Source organism: Callorhinus ursinus, unplaced genomic scaffold (genome assembly GCF_003265705.2).
Source record: "Callorhinus ursinus isolate GAN/ISIS: 27379988/994484 unplaced genomic scaffold, GSC_fseal_2.0 scaffold3, whole genome shotgun sequence".
Lineage (NCBI taxonomy): Eukaryota > Metazoa > Chordata > Mammalia > Carnivora > Otariidae > Callorhinus > Callorhinus ursinus.
Window position 1 is genome coordinate 93,321,455 of NW_027397065.1, and position 18,112 is coordinate 93,339,566.

The 18,112-nt window shown below is 46.1% G+C and overlaps 2 protein-coding genes across 4 annotated transcripts in view; one reads left to right on the forward strand and one right to left on the reverse strand.

The window, feature by feature from the left end:
* SDHA (succinate dehydrogenase complex flavoprotein subunit A) overlaps window positions 1-17,770 on the reverse strand; it is a 30,215-nt gene extending 12,445 nt beyond the window's left edge. The window contains exons 1-10 of one of the 2 annotated variants that reach the window (XM_025867520.2): window positions 17,616-17,770; window positions 11,084-11,173; window positions 9,936-10,097; window positions 7,652-7,795; window positions 7,206-7,370; window positions 6,190-6,338; window positions 5,432-5,556; window positions 2,721-2,889; window positions 1,784-1,979; window positions 858-1,029 (exon numbers count right to left, since the gene is read on the reverse strand). In XM_025867520.2, coding sequence (XP_025723305.1) covers window positions 858-1,029; window positions 1,784-1,979; window positions 2,721-2,889; window positions 5,432-5,556; window positions 6,190-6,338; window positions 7,206-7,370; window positions 7,652-7,795; window positions 9,936-10,097; window positions 11,084-11,173; window positions 17,616-17,678 — 1,435 coding nt within the window. In that variant the 5' untranslated portion in view covers window positions 17,679-17,770. The remainder of the gene's footprint in view (window positions 1-857; window positions 1,030-1,783; window positions 1,980-2,720; window positions 2,890-5,431; window positions 5,557-6,189; window positions 6,339-7,205; window positions 7,371-7,651; window positions 7,796-9,935; window positions 10,098-11,083; window positions 11,174-17,615) is intronic. The other variant, XM_025867521.2, reaches the window with a different exon arrangement.
* An 8-nt stretch (window positions 17,771-17,778) lies between these two features.
* Window positions 17,779-18,112, forward strand: part of CCDC127 (coiled-coil domain containing 127) — a 9,129-nt gene continuing 8,795 nt past the window's right edge. The window contains exon 1 of one of the 2 annotated variants that reach the window (XM_025867523.2): window positions 17,779-17,880. The gene's annotated coding sequence lies outside the window, so the exon portion shown is untranslated. Of the gene's footprint in view, window positions 17,967-18,112 lie in introns of both variants that reach the window. The other variant, XM_025867522.2, reaches the window with a different exon arrangement.

The window sequence follows — 18,112 nt, forward strand, 5'->3', positions numbered from 1 at the left end:
GGGAACAGTGTCTCATCTCCCCTGTTGTTCTGAGCAAATGGCCACGGTAACTTACACGGAGACCCTGTGGGAGCTCAGAGCAACAGTAAGTGTCCTGTCCATAGTGAGAGTCGCGCTTCCAGCACATAGCATTTTTTCCTCAGCAAATTACTTTAAGTTACTAGAACAACACAATCACTGACTGAAAACCACGGTGTCACTGTAGGGAGAGCTGTGACCCAATCCTTTGTTTTGTGTGCATTATGTTCTGCTTTAACAGATTATTTATATGTATCTTTTAGAACAACCTCAATTACTTTTCCATAACTACTGAGAACTTATACATGCTCATACCTACTGTTTAAAATATTTCATTGCAAATAATTTATAACGAGCAAGCACTATGGGATAAACTTCCTCTCAAAACAGCTCCTTGGGGTGGGGGGATGGGTTAGCCTGGTGACGGGTATTAAGAAGGGCACGTACTGCATGGAGCACTGGGTGTTACAGGCAAACAAGGAGTCATGGAACACTACCTCAAAAACTAACGATGTATTATATGGTGACTAACATAATAAAATAAAGAACAAAAAACAAAAAACAACTCCTTCATGGTGACTTTCCTAAGGAGAACATAATGACTACAAAACAAAATCTGACCAAAACCAGGTTACTCTCTAAACTGTTAAGATCCTCACCCAGCCTGTGTCTAGTCTCAGTCTGTCACCATATAAATCTCTGAATCACGCTGTTTCCTCACTTATAGGGGGGAAAAACAGACTACCCCTCCATGATCACTAAGCAAATTTCCAATTACAAATCAAGACATGGTAATCTCTCACCTCCCGACAGCCTGGCTACTTGAAGAAAACACATACCAGGTCTGCAGGACTCTGCAATGCTCAGAGCACATGCCCGGCCAAAGACGACCAGGTCCAAGAGCGAGTTTGCCCCGAGACGGTTGGCACCATGCACCGAGGCGCAGGCGGCCTCCCCACAGGCATATAGGCCGGATACGATCTGATCCTGGCCGTTCACATGCCTCAGGACCTGTGGAAGAAGACAGAAGACTTCAGGAGCACAATCTGCACAGCCCTGCTTCCCAGTATTGGGGCGTCTGCATGCAGGTTCAGAGGAAGGAGGGCAGGTAAGGACTGGATCTGTTCTCGTCTACAGGGAACCCTCTGAGTGTGCGCCTGGATACTCGGCCACCCCAGGCAGAGACAGGTCCAAGGACCCCCACGGCAGCACCTGTGATTTCAATCCCACATCTACGGCTCATTAGAAACCTCACTCACCACCTCTGACTGAACCCCTCACTTCCATACTCTGACTCTGGATTCAGATGAAGGGAAGGGAATATGGCATATCATTTGTCTATAAAGTGAGAAGGCGATCCCCTGCCACCTTGCCAGAGGAGAGGCCAGAAAAAATCACGAACCAAAAAGCTCTGGGTAGACTGCAAACCACTTGAAAGTATTTGTTGTAAAGAGAATACGAATTACAAGGGCACCGTGAAAGTAACAAGAGATCATATAAGAAAATAAATTATAAACGGAAAAGCTGCAAATGATATTGCATCTACGACTGTGTACTACGGAGGGATCAGTAAGTTACCAGTGACTGCTCGTTATTACGGAGTGAATGCAAATACTAGAATGTGTCCGAGCCCCACTGTGCCCTCCAACAGCAACTCAGTGCTTTCTGAGGAAAACATGTCTTCTGAGCTCACAAGGGACAACTGTGAGGTGGGCCCATCGTTCCTACCCTCCTCCCCACCGCGGAAGGGTCCGGGCTTGGTCACCTGGCCCTTGTAGTTGGTGGGAATACCACCCATGTTATAATGCACAGTGGGAAGGACAGGGATCGGCTCCTTGGTGACATCCACGCCTGCGAAGATCATGGCCGTCTCTGAAATGCCAGGCAGGCGTATGGCCAGCTGCTCGGGGGGTAGGTGGTGCAACTGCAGGTAGACGTGATCTTTCTCAGGGCCACAGCCTCTGGTGGAAAAGGACATCATGGTGTGAGGCAAAGAAAGGTAAATACAGAAAATGTGAGACCACAAAGTCATTGGAGCATATCAAGTTCCACGATGCTGTACAAAATTTCCCCTCACTTGTGGTTATCCATTCTTCACGTCTTTTCTGAGCACCTACTATGTGCCAGGGTAGACTCCACATGCTGGGACACAGCCAGAACATGGACAGACATCCTTCCCTCACTGGGCTCACACGCCACTCTTGTGGGAAGTCACAATGCGTTTTCCTTGATAAATGCATTAGGAAGTCCTTTCAATATAAATACTGCAAATATAAAGTGTCTAGAGGTTGTAACACCAAAGATTTGACCAGCATCAGCACAGTAAGGCAGCGCTGGCAGTGAACAGCTAACAATGCTTCAATGCCCAAGAGCCCGCACCCTGAAGGTCCCGAAACAGCATCAAAGGTCCACATGCTAACTTCAGGTTGCAGGCGCGTCTGTCTCTATCACAACACTCAGCCAAACTCCCCAAAATGCTGGTCTTTAGAGCAGTATCATAAACTGCCAGTCACAGGGCAGCAGGTAACTGGACGCAGCCTACAGAGTTCGGTGGGGTAGCGTGGGACGGGGTGCTGAAACTCACACCCAAGTCACACCAGCCCATGTTAGAACGCAGACATGAACAGCACCCACCAAAAAGAGAAAGGAGGGGTGCGTGTGTGCATGTGCGCTGAGACACCTTTGGAGATGATCACACAGACCTTCCTTCACGGATTTCCAGAGTCATGGACCGAGACACAACGTCTCTGGACGCCAGGTCCTTTGCAACCGGGGCATATCGCTCCATGAACCTTTCGCCTTGACTGTTAATGAGAATGCCTCCCTCTCCACGGCATCCTTCCGTAATGAGACAACCAGCACCATATATACCTGCAAAGAACCCAATTAATTAGATGTTTATAACCTAACAACTGCTAGGTCTATATTTCAAATGCAAATTTTTTTCAAGACATTTTAGGGGAAAGGAAAAGGTTTTGCAAAGGGCACTGAGCTCAGTGAGAATAATGTGGCAATGTGCTCACAAGAGAATAAGACAAAGGAAAGATTAAAGAAGAGTAGGAAGTTCTGATAACAAAAAGCACTGACAAAGCAGCAGTAAGGGGAAAGCTCAGCTGCTGTGGTGATGATGTAGCTTGGCTGAGTATGACAACTGTGTTTAAACTTTCAACACAACCAAGCACACGTTAAACATCTCAGGTTTTGTTTTCATTTTAGAGCATCGTTTTGTGCCATGAAATTGTGACAAGATAGGAAAAATTCAGCTTGGAAAGTTCTTATTTTTTTAAAGTCACTGGTAACAGGGCGCTTGGGTGGCTCTGTCAGTTAAGCGTCTGCCTTCAGCTTGGGTCACGATCTCAGGGTCCTGGGACTGAGCTCTGTGTCGTGCTCTCTGCTAAGTGGGGAATCTGCTTCTCCCTCTCCCTCTGCCCTTCCCCCGGCTTATGCACGCGCGCTAATAAAATCTTTTTTTTTAAAGATTTTATTTATTTATTTGATAGAGAGTACAAGCAGAGGGAGCGGCAGAGGAAGAAGCAGGCTCCCACTGAGCAGAGAGCCGGATGTGGGGCTTGATCCCAGGACATTGGGATCATGACCTGAGCTGAAGGCGGACACTTAACCAACTGAGCCACCCAGGTGCCCCTTTAATAAAGTCTTAAAAAAATAAATAAGTCACTGGTAAGAACCACAGCAATAATTATCACGGCTCATACTTATATTGTACTTGCTGTGTACAATTCTAAGTTTTCTAACGACCCCAGCAAATATCCCCATTTTCAGAGATGAGCAATGACAACTGAGGAACCTGTCAATGTCCTGCAGCTGGGAAGGCAGAACCAAATGCATACCAGGCAACAAGGCAGGTCTGTGCCCTTAATCTCACTGTCCCTCAACATAATGAAAACAGGGAATGCCAAGCACTTGGAATTTTAACAGGGAAACAAACATATGTTTGTCATGTTGACATCTGTTAATGTCATCTGAAAGCTAACACTTTCATCAGCACACCAGAAGAGTTAAGAGTCCTGCATTTCATTTGCCTGTAGTTTCCTGGTTTCAATGGTGTTTCTTCCAGCGCTTTATTTCTCGTATACTGAAAAGGAAGCCTAAGAAACTGAGCTCTCAAGTTACAGGGGGAATTCAGAAGTCTCATTTTATTAGTTTTTTTTTTTTAAGATTTTAATTATTTTTTTGACAGAGAGAGACACAGCGAGAGAGGGAGCACAAGCAGGGGGAGTGGCAGAGGGAGAAGCAGGCTTCCCGCGGAGCAGGGAGCCCAATGTGGGGCTCGATCCCAGGACCCTGGGCCATAGGGTGACCTGAGCGGAAGGCAGACACTTAACGACTGGGCGACCCAGGTGCCCCTCATTTTACTAGTTAAAAACAGTAATTAAGGGGTGCCTGGGTGGCTCAGTTGGTTGAGCGTCTGACTCTTGGTTTCGGCTCAGGTCACAATCTCGGGGTCATGGGATTGAGCCCCAGGTTGCGCTTTGTGTGTGCTCGGCAGGGAGTCAGTTTGAGATTCTCCCTCTTCCTCTGCCCATCCCCCGACTCATGCTGTCACTCACTCAGATAAATAATAAATATTTAAAAAAATAAAAACTACCTAAAACATTTTTTTATTTTTCATCCCTGCCAGGGGATCAGAAAAAATAGACTGACAGAGCAAAGAGAAAAAAAAAAGGTCAGATTCTTTAGCAAGGTGGTCGGCTACTGCCACCAGGTGTGGTGTCCCTCAGTTGACAAGTCAGAAAAGCGTCCAGAATGAGAGTCATCCCTCCCAAGAGGCAGATCTCTCTCTCTGATTCATTTCTGGATAACAAACTCTCTCAAACCCGCACCCCCAGGGTAGACCTCCCTTCTGAACCCCACATTTGCACACTCAACCATCTGAGGACCCAAGATGGGCTCAATCTGCCCATGACCGGGCAGTCATCAACACCTCAGGGGGTCCTGTCTGCCACAGTTCGTCCCAACTTGATTCTCTCCTACTGTGACAGCCTGCTCTTCTCCCTACAACACTGAAATCTGCCCATGCCATAACTCTGGTCAACAGCATCCCCCCCAGCTGTCAGGACAGTCACTCAGTAAATACTGACAAGGTCCTACTGTGTGCCAGGCACTGTGAACACAGCCATACCTGCCCCTGCCTCTTGGAGCTGACAACCAAGTCAGGGAAAGGGACGCTAACAGTCACGGCTTTATGACTGGAGCAGGTACCTCCAAAGCAAGAGATAGTTAAGTTGGTGCCCTAAACTGCCTTGGGGGAAACGGGGAAAAAAATCTCCTGACCAAATGACAAGCTGGGCTCTGAGAACATGCCACTGCATGGAGGTGCAGAGGAGCATCAAGAGGTGTGGAGGGCTCAAAAGCCATGAAGAGCCTGGACCCCATGAAAGTGGTCCCGTCCTACCTGTGGGGTGGAACTGAACGAACTCCAAGTCCTGGCAGGGAAGGCCTGCCCTGGTGACCATGGCGGTGCCGTCACCGGTGCTGGTGTGGGCAGATGTGCAGCTGAAGTAGGTGCGCCCGTAGCCTCTGGAAAACAGACAGGCCAGCAGAGACAGGATGGTGGTGCACAGGGAACCATCAGGTCTGCCTTTCTAGTGGCACCAGAGAGGAGAGAGCAGCCCAGCAGCACTGTCACAGGTGCTGTCCATCTGGGCGCCCGAGGGACAGGGAAGACACTCTCATTTGTACCTTAGTGCACTTTTGTGCTGAGTGACTCCCCTGATAAGCACATGCTACATTAATACTAAAGTTTCTAATGTCTATGGATTCATGCTTTTAAAGGCTTAAAATAACTGACAGTGTATGAAATGGAATTTACTTATTTTCATCATGTGAACAAACTACCCCAGAAAGTCAGTATAAACACAGTACCCACTAAAGCAAAAGAGAGGTTAGTCCGGAAAATATCATATGATGCTCCAGACCCGTTTCATCAAGGGTCTGCCCAGGTGCAAAGTGAGGACAGATACTTCCTCACCCACCTGAGGCAGCTGCTGTGATTTCAAAGATACAGAACTGAGGATGGCAAAGCTTATTATGCAGCTGGGAATAGGTCACTGCCTGTGACTAAACCACTATTCCACAGTGCCTCCATTTTTATTAGAAGAAACTGAGACCCAACTTCCCTACAGAGAAATTAAATACAAGTTAGACTCCTACCCGGTAGCTACAACAGTGTTCTTGGCTCTTATGCGATGGATGGACCCATCTTCTATGCATAGTGCAATAACACCACGACATTCCCCATTTTCCATCAAGAGATCCAAGGCAAAATACTCTACAAAATAGCTGGTATCATATCGCAGAGACTAAAAAACATGAAAGAAAAACAGGAATCCACAGTTTCAACTGCATTTAGGGTGTTAAATTGACATTTCAGCAATACTGCTCACGTAAACAGGTTAAAAGCCCTGATCTGGCGTGTAACAAATGCACAGCGTAAACCCTAGGAGAATACCAGGTTGCAAAAGAAGTCAGAGTTCATTCAGCTCATGCTGATGATGTTGGGCAACAAGACAAAAGGCAGCCCTCTCTTAGTTGTATGATCAGAACATTAAGGAGAAGACAATGTAGCTGATTAGTGAAAGTAAAGGACCCTCACAAAACTGTCAGCTCTCCCACATGACACACAATTCTGCAGGATGGGCAGATCCTGTCACACATCTGTCAATGCACTCAGCCAGAGAAGATGTGCCTTACATTTGTAAATCAATACTTTGTCCCCATCTGAAAGGAAGAGTTCAGAAAACTGACTATTCTGAATCAGTGTTATTCAGAATATTATTTGGCTATGCCAAAGTAGGCCCCGATTATCCAGTAACTCCTGTCCCCCGAATCTTAGTCCAGTTTGAACAGTTAAGTATTAAAACAAATCAATCAGTTCAGGAACTCAGAGGTGCTGAGTCATAAAATACTTAATCTCTTCTTACACTTGCAGTGTGGCAGATTGCAAGTTTAAATATAGTATGTAATGATGATTAGTTTAATTTTCTAAAATGGATACTTCCAAATTAACAATTACTATACACATCCTACCAAGTTCCTCTGCTGTTTATTAAGCGACCCCGGAGCTGACACGCTGACATTCTGACCTGTCCCCAGGGCAGCCTGTTTCCAGCTCATCACCATACGCCTGGCCTAACCAGACCGTGTCCTGTCACCCAGCGCGGCCTCACCCTTCCATACAACGTGTGCAGCAGTGAGTGGCCAGTGCGGTCCGCCACACAGCAGCACCGGTGGGCCTGCCCGCCTTTCCCAAACTTGAGGCTCTGACCGCCAAAAGCACGCTGGTAAATCCTCCCATCTTCAGTTCTGCTAAATGGCATGCCGTAATTTTCCAGCTGTGAAATATAAAAACGAACACCTGGTACTTTGAAGGAATCAAGACATTCATGGCTACTGTACACTAAACAATTTCAACATAAGCCTGCAAACCCCAAACCCATACATTCTATGAAAATTTGAATACTTTGGAAAAGAAAAACTTCGCTATTAAATGAACTGAATGGTTAATGACAGAAAAGATTTCCCTTGTCCCATCCACTCGTTAGCGTTCTTTGAGCTGACCACATCTGCCTCAACCTCTCTTTTGTATTAGAAACAGACCATGTGAGGGTACTACCTCTACCACGGAAGCAGGAGCCTGCTCCGTCATGTAGTGGATGGCATCCTGGTCCCCCAGCCAGTCGGAGCCCTTCACAGTGTCGTAGAAGTGCCATCTCCAGTTGTCTTCCTCCATGTTCCCCAGAGCAGCATTGATCCCTCCCTGCAAACAGAGCAACCTTATAAGCTACAAGGAGGAGACCCAGTGGCATCTTCCAGGCTCATCCTTTGCCCCCATCCCAGAATTGGGTTCAGAGAAAGCCAACTGCTTTTTCTTTTCTTTTTAAGATTTACTTATTTATTTTGAGAGAGTGAGAATGAGAGAATGAGAGAGAGAGAGAGAGAGAGAGAGAGAGAGAGAGAGAGAGAGAGTACATGAGAGGGGGGAGGGTTAGAGGGAGAAGCAGGCCCCTCGCCAAGCAGGGAGCCCGATGCGGGACTCGATCCCGGGACTCCAGGATCATGACCTGAGCCGAAGGCAGTTGCTTAACCAACTGAGCCACCCAGGCGCCCGAAAGCCAACTGCTTTGACATGTCTGTAAGGGACCTGACTGTAGTCCGGTTACAGGACCTCCCTCAGCTTCAGTCTCCTTACCTAAGAGTTGTCTGGAGGGTTAAGTGAGGTTATATGTGCAACACTCAACACTTCCCAACCTGGCACATAAAAGGTACTCAGTAAGTCTATCTGGGATAACTTTATGACAAAATGTTCTCAGTGGTATTTATGGGAATGTGTTAAAGACAAGAAGTGTTTACGGTCAAGGAATGAACTGTGAACTCAGAGTCACAGAACACGGCAGTACGGGGACAAACATAATGCTCGCACTTTCCCTCTCCAACTTAAAACTGGAGTACTCCTCTCTTTTTCACAAGTATAGGCACACAGAACTTCCCCCTCTGTTTTCCAACTGTTCCTCAGTCACAGCTTCTGAGTCAAGCAACCCACGTGGGAACTCTTTTCCCACTTGGTGCTACTGAGCCTCAATTTCCCATTATGTTTAGTTCCCAGGAAAGGAATCCCTAGCACAGAGCCAGGAATCCTGTAACAGACAGGCAGCAAAAGTTACCAGATTACTTCCTCCTCCAACCCCTTCAATTGTAAACCCAAACACAATCCTGATTAAAAATGTGAAGTACCAGAGTAGTAGCAGAATAGAGACAACCTAGTTCAAAATAACACAAAATACTTGGCCCGGTGCATGCACAGATGCTATTTACTGCTACTATTAGTAAAAAACAGGGGCACAGACAGCTAGTCTTTCCAGAATCCCTAGAAGTACAATTTTTTTTAAAGTAATCTCTATATCCAACGTGGGGCTCATGTTCTATAACAAAGCCAGCCAGGCGCCCCTGCAGAAGCACACTTTAGACTCTCCAGGCCCCACCTGTCTTATCCTTCCCCCAATTAAACCTATTTTCTCCAGAATCTGCAATCAAGCTAAGCTATCCATTTCTTACTCTTTTTATTGTATTAATATTGCATTATCTGAACACCCTATTATTTTACATTATTTATAATTACGTCTACATCCATTTTTTCCTTTTAGACAATGAATTCTCCAAAAGTATATATTATTTATTTTTTCAGTGTACAAAACATCGTTTGAGGACAAAGTTATCTGCGCAATTAAGTGCCTGAAGAATGTTGCTGGACACTGAATACAGGCTACAGCAGTAATTAGAGTGGCTTTTACTGATTCCTGGAAAATCACCATATACTCTGCTATCTCTATAAGGAAATGTGTTCCAAATACCGGAAAAAACAGTCCAGTACGATTTTGGAATACTCAACCAGGGTACTACCTACAGTATGCCAAGGAAGAAAACAAAATTATAAAATCCCTGTGTAACATTTCACCTTACTTTTATCTTCTTCCCTAAATTCTGAGCATTTAAAGGCCTACACATTCATGCCCATCACCATCATATTTAACAAGGCCCACACCGAGGCTGCGGCAGTAAACACAAGATCCGGGGCCAACGGCAGCAAGCCCAGAGATGCTCATTTCGGATTGGGAAGAGTACAGTGAAGACAAACCGTGATGTGGGCAGGGGGTCTAGGTGGGTGCTCAGAGAAGACCTGAGTGTGACTGCAGCAGAAAAGAGTGTAAGAGGCCCCAGAAGTGGCTCTGGCAGTGGGGGTGGTGGCAGTGTGGGCACAGACCCCCAAGCTGAGTGAGCAAATGGGTGCAAAGAGCAGAAAGAGACAAACGTGGCTGGAGTGTGGTGGGAAGGAGACCTGTGGCAGGAGACCGCACTGCTGCGCAGGTACCAAAACCACTAAGGGAGCCCCCTTCTCTTACCTGGGCCGCAACGGTGTGTGATCTGGTAGGAAAGAGCTTTGTGACGCAGGCTGTGTTAAATCCAGCCTCGGAAAGGCCAAATGCAGCTCGCAAGCCTGCCCCTCCAGCGCCTACCACCACTGCATCAAACTCATGGTCCACTACTGGGTATTGCGTAGAAATCTGGAAAGGAACAATTCACCTGTCAACCAGGGACTGTGGGTGCAGCTCAAGAGCTCAGAGAAACGGAAGGAGCAACACAAGAGCAGCTGCAGCAAAGAAGGGCCTCCACCCTGTGGGGCCCCACATGGTGTATGGCAGGGGCAGCCCACATCGACAGGGCCAACACAGAGTTGCCAAAAGGAGAGCACTCGTCCTAGCACCTAGGAAACCCACCAGGAGGTGAAATGCTTAAGAGGTACAGTCTCAAAGCAAAGAACTGCAGAAGCAAAGGAAAGCAACACAAATCAGAATGTTAGTTCTAAATATGGCTTTTCTATTCAAGTATATTCTTTATCTTTTTATGTTTATAGCAATATATACATAGGTTATGCTTATACGAATCTAAGTTCATAACACAGTGTAGATCGTGACTCTCCACCTGTGATCAGCAAGTTTCTTATGACAATGTTAATATGGTGTTTCATTTAGGTAAGCACATTTCCAGTCCATCTGTGCAACCACCTCAGCACTGAGGACTGGAACCCTGCTTTAGGACCATGTTTGTGTTTGATTGAGAAGGTGCCAACTAGCATTCAGTAACTACTGTGAGGAATGAGAAAAGAACTTGTAAACAAATGTGTCTTGGGCAGAGAACGGAATGGGACCAGTAAACACAAAGAGCCTACACATGAATGGCTTCATGGTCCTATGTTATCCATCACTAAATAACGTTCATCTGTTATTTATTATTTTGCTGCTCTGACTTAATTTTTACTCTGGTTTATAGATACCTATGAAGTACAAGCAAGAAGTGCTGATGATTGTGCTTTTATCTGTACCACAATTAAGTACTATATACTAAAAATAACTGGAGCATCATTGGAATGAGAATATTTTCCTTTAAATAGGAACTGTGTATTATTCCAATATACTGAAAACTGGTATAGATCATTACTCCTCTAAGCCAAAGATATCATTTATAAGGAAACAAAAAGTTGCAAACTTACTGAATCTGAAACTTTAGCAGAAGACCTCTTATTCCCATCAACAGCGAAGTGAAAACCTCGGGTGCCTGTCTGCCATGTTGCTGGCCACTGCTGAGACACAGATGGAGATGGAACAGGATTAGCCATCAAAACTTTCCCTTAAGTCATGAACCTTTTCAAGTAACCAGGTGCTCCCCCTTCACCTGGACAGCTCAGCTGGGGTCCTCTACTTAACCCTGAAGGGTGAGGACCCAGGGCAGGCCCATGTGGCAAGGACCTGGCACCCAGGAAAAGCCCTTCTAAATGAAGCTTGTTTCCAAACAGGACACTCACAGACTCAGAGAGGAAAAGGCACAACTTCACGTTAACTTAACTTAGGGTTCTTCATGGAGAATAAGGGAAAGACATCTATTTTTGCAAAAGTGGTAGTTTGCAAACAATGAAGCACTTTTACCGTACCCATCATAACCCTGTTCACCCTAGAGCACCACATGTCTGCAAGGCTGTGTGGTTCACTGGAAAAGGCACTGGACAGTGTATCGGGAGATCCATTTTCTAGAAGAGGCTTTACTGCTTGTTGTGACACCTCAGCACCAGTGAGATCAGCCCTTCACTGTTAATGCGAGGACCCCAGGCCCAGAGACGCCCAGAGCTTGCTTCCCCCCGCTCCACATCTGTGCTGGGCTCGAGGCACACGCCCTCTCATCTGTCCTACCCCACGGCGCTATTCCCTCTCTCTGGACACGTCTCTGGGCCTTTCACTGGCTAACCTCTACAACTCTCCAAGTTTTGGCTTAAATGTCCCACCCTATAAACACTCAAGAAAACTGGTATTAATGAAATCACAGCCCAGGATGAGGTCACATTCTTTCCATTCTGCTGACTGCATTTTAGAGGACTACTGATGAAATGAAGTTTTGGCAATCTCATAAAGAACAGTTTTAGGAATTAAGTACATTTAACAATGTCTTCAGGTATTCTGCAATTTGGAAGAGACGTTACTTATTCTGTGGGGTAAAAAAAAATAGTAATAATAATAAAAATAAATAAATAAATTATTCCGTAGGACCAACCAGAGGGGAATACAGGAAGGAGAATATGGCAAAATACAAAATGAACTCTAACTGAACAGTTTTGAACTGAAGGACTTCCTTCTAAGATTAAGGGACTCAGGCCAAGGCTGGAGGGCTTGGCCACTTGAAAAATCAATCACAGGTGGCTCCGACCTCTTGGCTTCCTCCAGCTCTGAGACAAAAGGATGGTTGTCACTAATAGTTGACTTTATGCTAATACCCCAATTACAAATAAATTTGTTGGATTTCTAAGTAGATCTGAACGGATAAAAGCAATATTCTTGAATTCTTCAATTTCAACTTTAAATACATTTGTTTTAATTGACATAAGCCAATTTTTTCTTTCAGAAAATGAATTTAAAAACTAAAAAGAATATTCTTTAGTACAATTTTAAAATTGGTAAAATCACATCTTAAAGAAGTCAAAGAATTTTAATACAAATGTTCTTGAAAATTTTATAAAGTACAATATAAATGTAACAGTTCCAAAAAGAACAGTACATTTTGCAATACCAAACTGAAATTAAAACAGAAACAGTGAGTGACCCCTCCCAGCCGAGTGGGGAGGTGAGGCCATGAATGCAGGGCACCTGTCCCACCTCAACTCCTTCAGGAGACCCACCGGCTCCACAGCAAATCTCTGAGTAATGAAGAAAACCTGAAACTGTTTGGACAGTTTGCAACAATCCAAATGGCCATGGGCACAATTATAAAGTTGTGGTGACAGTACATGGAGACACCGATCCTGTTACAGGAATCGTTATGAATTTGACCAACCTCAAAGAGTATATGGAGGCGGCAATTATGAAGGCCTTTGATCATAAGAATCTGGATCTGGATGGGCCATACTTTGCAGCTATTGTAAGCATGACAAAAATATGTAGCTTTATGTATCTGGGAAAACCTCCAGAAATTTCTTCCTCCAGGCGTTCTTTATAAAGTAAAAGCATACGAAACTGACAATAATATTGTCATCTATAAAGGAGAGTAGCTTTTAGGGGTTAATACTGTAGTAAGAGTAATTTCTTTCCATATTTGAAAAGGTCTTTTTTTAAAAAAAAAATTTGTTTTAGAAAAAGAGAGTGTATGTGCACGAGCGGGGAGCCTCACATGGGGATTGATCTCAGGACCCTGAGATTATGACCTGAGCTGAAACCAAGAGTCAGACGCTTGACCAACTGAGCCACCCAGGTGCCCCTTGAAAAAGGTCTTTATCTCCTTGAACTATGAAGAAGTCATCATGTAACTTATACCTCCACATTGTATTCTGGAGTGCCTGATGGATTGAAATCATTGTATGTAAGACCTGCTGTGAATTCAAATCTATTTTAAAACCAAACTCGTAAAAAACCTGAGTATCATTTAGAGTTTCTAATGTACAGATTAAAAATCACTTCATTTTCAGTAAAATGTTGTGGTATGGAATTTAAAGGCAAAATAAATCAATTTTTGTCTTTCCGTTCTCTCGTTTTTGGTATTCACATTTTTCTTGGTATCATATGAAAAGCAAAGATGTTTATAAGACTTACAGTATGTGAAACTTAAAAAATTATATATATATATGGGTGATCACACAGTCCGGAGACACAGACAACATACACTTCTTCCTTGATTACATGTCAAGTATTCTAAGGGCACAAGTTCATTCAGTGAAAAAGGAGACACACAAATCACCTTAGGCAATGCACTGTAGATGGAGGGGAACTGATGGAAATACCCCTTCAGTGCACATTGTTCAGTGAACTTTTGCACAAGCTTGTTGAACTATGAATTTCTAGCGAGGAACACCACAATCACTGAACATTTGTCGGAGTATCAGTAAACTATTATATTTGTCTATGTTTCCAGACCTTATGACCACCTGTACAATTCAGAAAACTGAATCATATGTATCAAATCCTATGACAATAATCAACATGAAAAGGATGTATTATACTGTAAAACATCTCATACAGGTTTTCCTAATCAATCCCATTTTGTTCTGATTATAAACTTACCTGCTTCAGTTAACTATAAAAAAAATAAAATAGAAACAGATTCCCTAAGTATTTCTTCTTTTTAGGATGTTCATGCTGAATAAGGACAGACATGCACACATGCCTAGCTTAAACACTGACAGCTATTATAATGAAATCTTTAACAAATTATCACACTATCTCTGTGGAAAACAGACTACTAGCTTTTCATCTAAATCGGATTTGAGGAACAATCTTAGACTTTGTAAAGCCCAATATTAACCCAATTTGTCTTTAGATAAAACTCTTTTTGTGTCACTTAACACTTTTCTGAAGTTAGACTATCAAACAGGACAACATAGAGAAGAATGAGGAAATCTACCTCAGAGGTAGAATTAAAAAACACTTAGACCTTTTAATGTCAGGAAAGCACAGGTGAATGAATTAGACGGTAAAAGGAAGAAAAAAGTGAAAAGAAGTGTGACGTCTAGCAAAGTGGGGAGTCCTCATCTAATAACATGCACCTACAAATCATGAACAAGAAACTCATCTATACAATCAGAAAAAGCAGCCAATAAAGGAGCGTGAACTAAATCCTCATTTAGCAGCACAAGGCAATGTCCAAAATGGACAAAAATACACCTGCATATTAGCTAGAAAAATGGAGGTAAACACCAGGGGCCAATAACAGAAACAATTTAGAATTGATTCCACTGGGGAACAGGTCTGGGGAAGGAAAGGGTCTTACTCCTTTTCATTTATAAAGCCTTCTGTATTCCTTGGCTCTTTTTTTTTTTAAACTATGTGTAATTATTTTCATCAAAAATTTAAAGGTTTTTAAAACAGGGCTTCTTAAAACACATTTCACAAGATTACCAAGCACAGGCTGTCGGCCATAGGCTGTGGTTCGGATGAGCACCACACAAGGGTTTCACGGGTTATCTCACAGAATCCTCATTAAGCCCACAGAGAAAGGGAGGCTACCCAAGGTCTGGACTCAGGTCTGCCTGGCTGGCACCAGATTTTGTACATTGCCCCAGGTAAGGAGCCTTTGGAAAAATCTCTGCGACTCCAAAATAAGATGCATATCCAGATCACATATCAAAACCAAGCCACAATTTTTCAAATGAAGCAGGAAAAACATCACACAGAATGCAGAACTGAATGCCACTGCAGTATAATTACCCCAAAAGCAAAACGAAAGGTTACTACAATGGCCTAAATAATGTAATTCTAGATACGCCATTAAAACATATTCAAATAATACATTCAAAAAAAGAAACTGACTTACTCTAGAACAGTACTTTGGATTTTCATGTTAAAGAATTTGAGAAATCTCATCTGAAGCAGTTAACCAGCAACTATCTAAGATCCTCTGTTTTACTTTTCTTTTCAGTAAACTAGGACAGTCTGCAAATTGTGTCAGTGCATTAGGGTAACTAAAAATGAAACAAAGGCAAAATAGGTTTGATAATTTTGCAACTTGAAAGCAGCTGTAAGTATAAAATGACTTGGAAACACCACAGAATTAAACAAAATGAGATAAAGAAAAATTCTCTGTGGATTTTGTTCAAATTATTCTCAACATGTACTCTCCATGCACATTTCTCAGTTGGTGATCATACATTTCTTTTTTGGTTCTGCTAATTGGATGCTTTTGTTTCTGACAATCCTAAATTCCACTCAATATATTGCTTGGGATGGGAAAAGCTACCTTCATCAAGATAAAAAAACTTTTTTAAAAACCCAAGACCAACTTCTAGTAGGCCTAAGTGGTGGTTCAATTTTGCTGTTTCTTGCCCTCGTGTTCAGAAGTCCCTAAATAAAGGACTGTGGTGAAAATTCAAGGAGATAATGAAGGGAAAGTGCCGGCAGCTAACAGTGATTCGACCAAGATCACTTGAAATCAAGCCAACACAAAAGGAGAGGTTTACACACCCTGACCTCTTGAGCCGAAAGCTCAGAGCTAGAACTCTTCTAGTCCAGCTTCAAGGACAACAATGTTTTCATAAACTGACAAAGGGCAGGCGGTGGGTGAGTGAAGCAAGTCCCACAGGCTGGAGGGGTGTCGTCCGTACAAGGGCCCTGGAGCACCGGTCTGGGGTGACTGTGGATTAGACCTGTTTAGCTCTTCCCCACAACCACCACCAGTTACCAATGAGTTACCTCACCTAACAAAGCAGGAAGCACCGTAGGTAAGTCGGCTCAGGGACGCCTGACTCAACATACCCCACTGACCAAGGGTTCCACTTCCTCCTTGTGGGCTCCCTCCATCCTTTGTGTCTTAGAGCCCAAGACGGGGGTTGGAGAGTGGGGACCTCTGCTCAGTAAGCACCAACCACAGCAACACGTGAAAGCATTTCAACTGTTCTCTGGTGTTGGCAGGATGGCTGACTAGACCTTCTCACATTTAACTTTTAATATTTGCATTTCAAAAAGGAGAAAATTGCAGGTATAATTACAGGCACAAGTCAAGTCAGTCTTGTTGAATGCCTTGGTTCCTACTGGGATTTTCACTCTGTAATTACATTACTGAGCAAGTAGGCGGGAGGATCATTTAAAAGAGCCCAAATAACTAAACCCTCTAAGTTTACTGTGCCTCAATAAAACCCGAAAAGATGGATTCTGAAGGCGTCCCTGGAAATAGTACACGTGACACAATCCAGTAGCTAGGGCTCCAGAAAGTCCCCCCCGGGGCCCTCCACCGCTGCCCGGAGTCCGAGCACTCTAGGCACCTTCCACCCACCTCCCTGACAGCGCACGGGAAACCAAACTTCCCGGCGTCCTCGCCCAAACGTGGTTTTGCGGTCAGAGAGCTGGTATTCTCCGTCTGATTTCCTAAAAAGCGCGCAAAACGCCACCACACAAAAACCAGAACCAAGGCCCTAAACTGTACTGCCAGGTCTACGCTTTCCCCGGAGGAGGCTCGGTTCTGCGAACCACCGCGAGGGAAGCCCGAGCGCGGGTGCCGGACGTGCCCCCCACCGACCCCGCCTGCGGCCTCCGGGCCGCGAGCGCCGCACCGACGGTCCCGCTGGGCGGGCGGCACGGCGGCAGGCACAGCGCCCGGCCCGCGCGCGCCTGCGGTCGTGGGCCCGCCTCCGCCTCCGCCTCCGCCCGGGGTCTAAGGGCGCCTTTGGATTCCGAGGCCCGGGGCACCCATGGGCCGCTACCTGTCCGAGTGACCTTGGCCAAACACGCCTCCCCACGCGCTGAAGACCGGGGCTGCGGCAACGCTGCTCCGCGAGGCCCCCAGACCCCAGGCAGGGATCCCAGGAGGGGGAAGCGGCCCCAGGGCGGCACGCGGGGTCATGACCTTCACCCGGACGCAGCCCGGCGGGCTTCTGAAAACGTCCGGCTGCCCTCTGGGTCGGCCCCACCTCTTGGGCGACCTCCTCCCCGCACCGGCCCGCAGACCCTCCCCGGGCCGGGGCCGGGGGTACTCAGCGTCCGCTCCGCCCTGCGGGGACCGTCCTGCCCCCATCTCGGCCCCCGCGCCCTGCCCGCCCCGCGGCGCCGACTCACCGCCCTGGTCAGTGCCAGGCGCCGGGCGCCCAACAGCCGAGACACCACCCGGACCCTCGACATGTCTGTCCTCCAAGGCGCTGTCCCACCAGCCCCCGCGCCGGACTGCGCCGGCGCATCTAGCCGCGCCCGGGCCGGGACGCGGGGACACCGCGCCTGCGCACCAAGCCACGACCCCGAGTGGGTGGTGGAGCATTGCGCCTGCGCACAGGACCCGCGGACAGTGGCGCTGAGGGGTCCAGGGCCCGGCGCTCCCCGGCCGGGGGTAGGTCGGGGGCGGGGCCGAGTTCGGTCCCGGGCCAGGGCCTGGGCTGTGGCCAGGGCCCGTGCTGTGTTCCGGAGGGGCCGGGGGTAGGTCTGGGGCCTAGGGAGAAGTCGGGGGGAATGGGTGTAGGTTCGGGAGGGCCGCGGATGGGTCTGGGGTCAGAGCAGGTCGGGGCGCCGGGCCGTGTTCGGGGGCTCCGGGGGCTCCGGGGGTGGGTCTGGGGTCAGAGCAG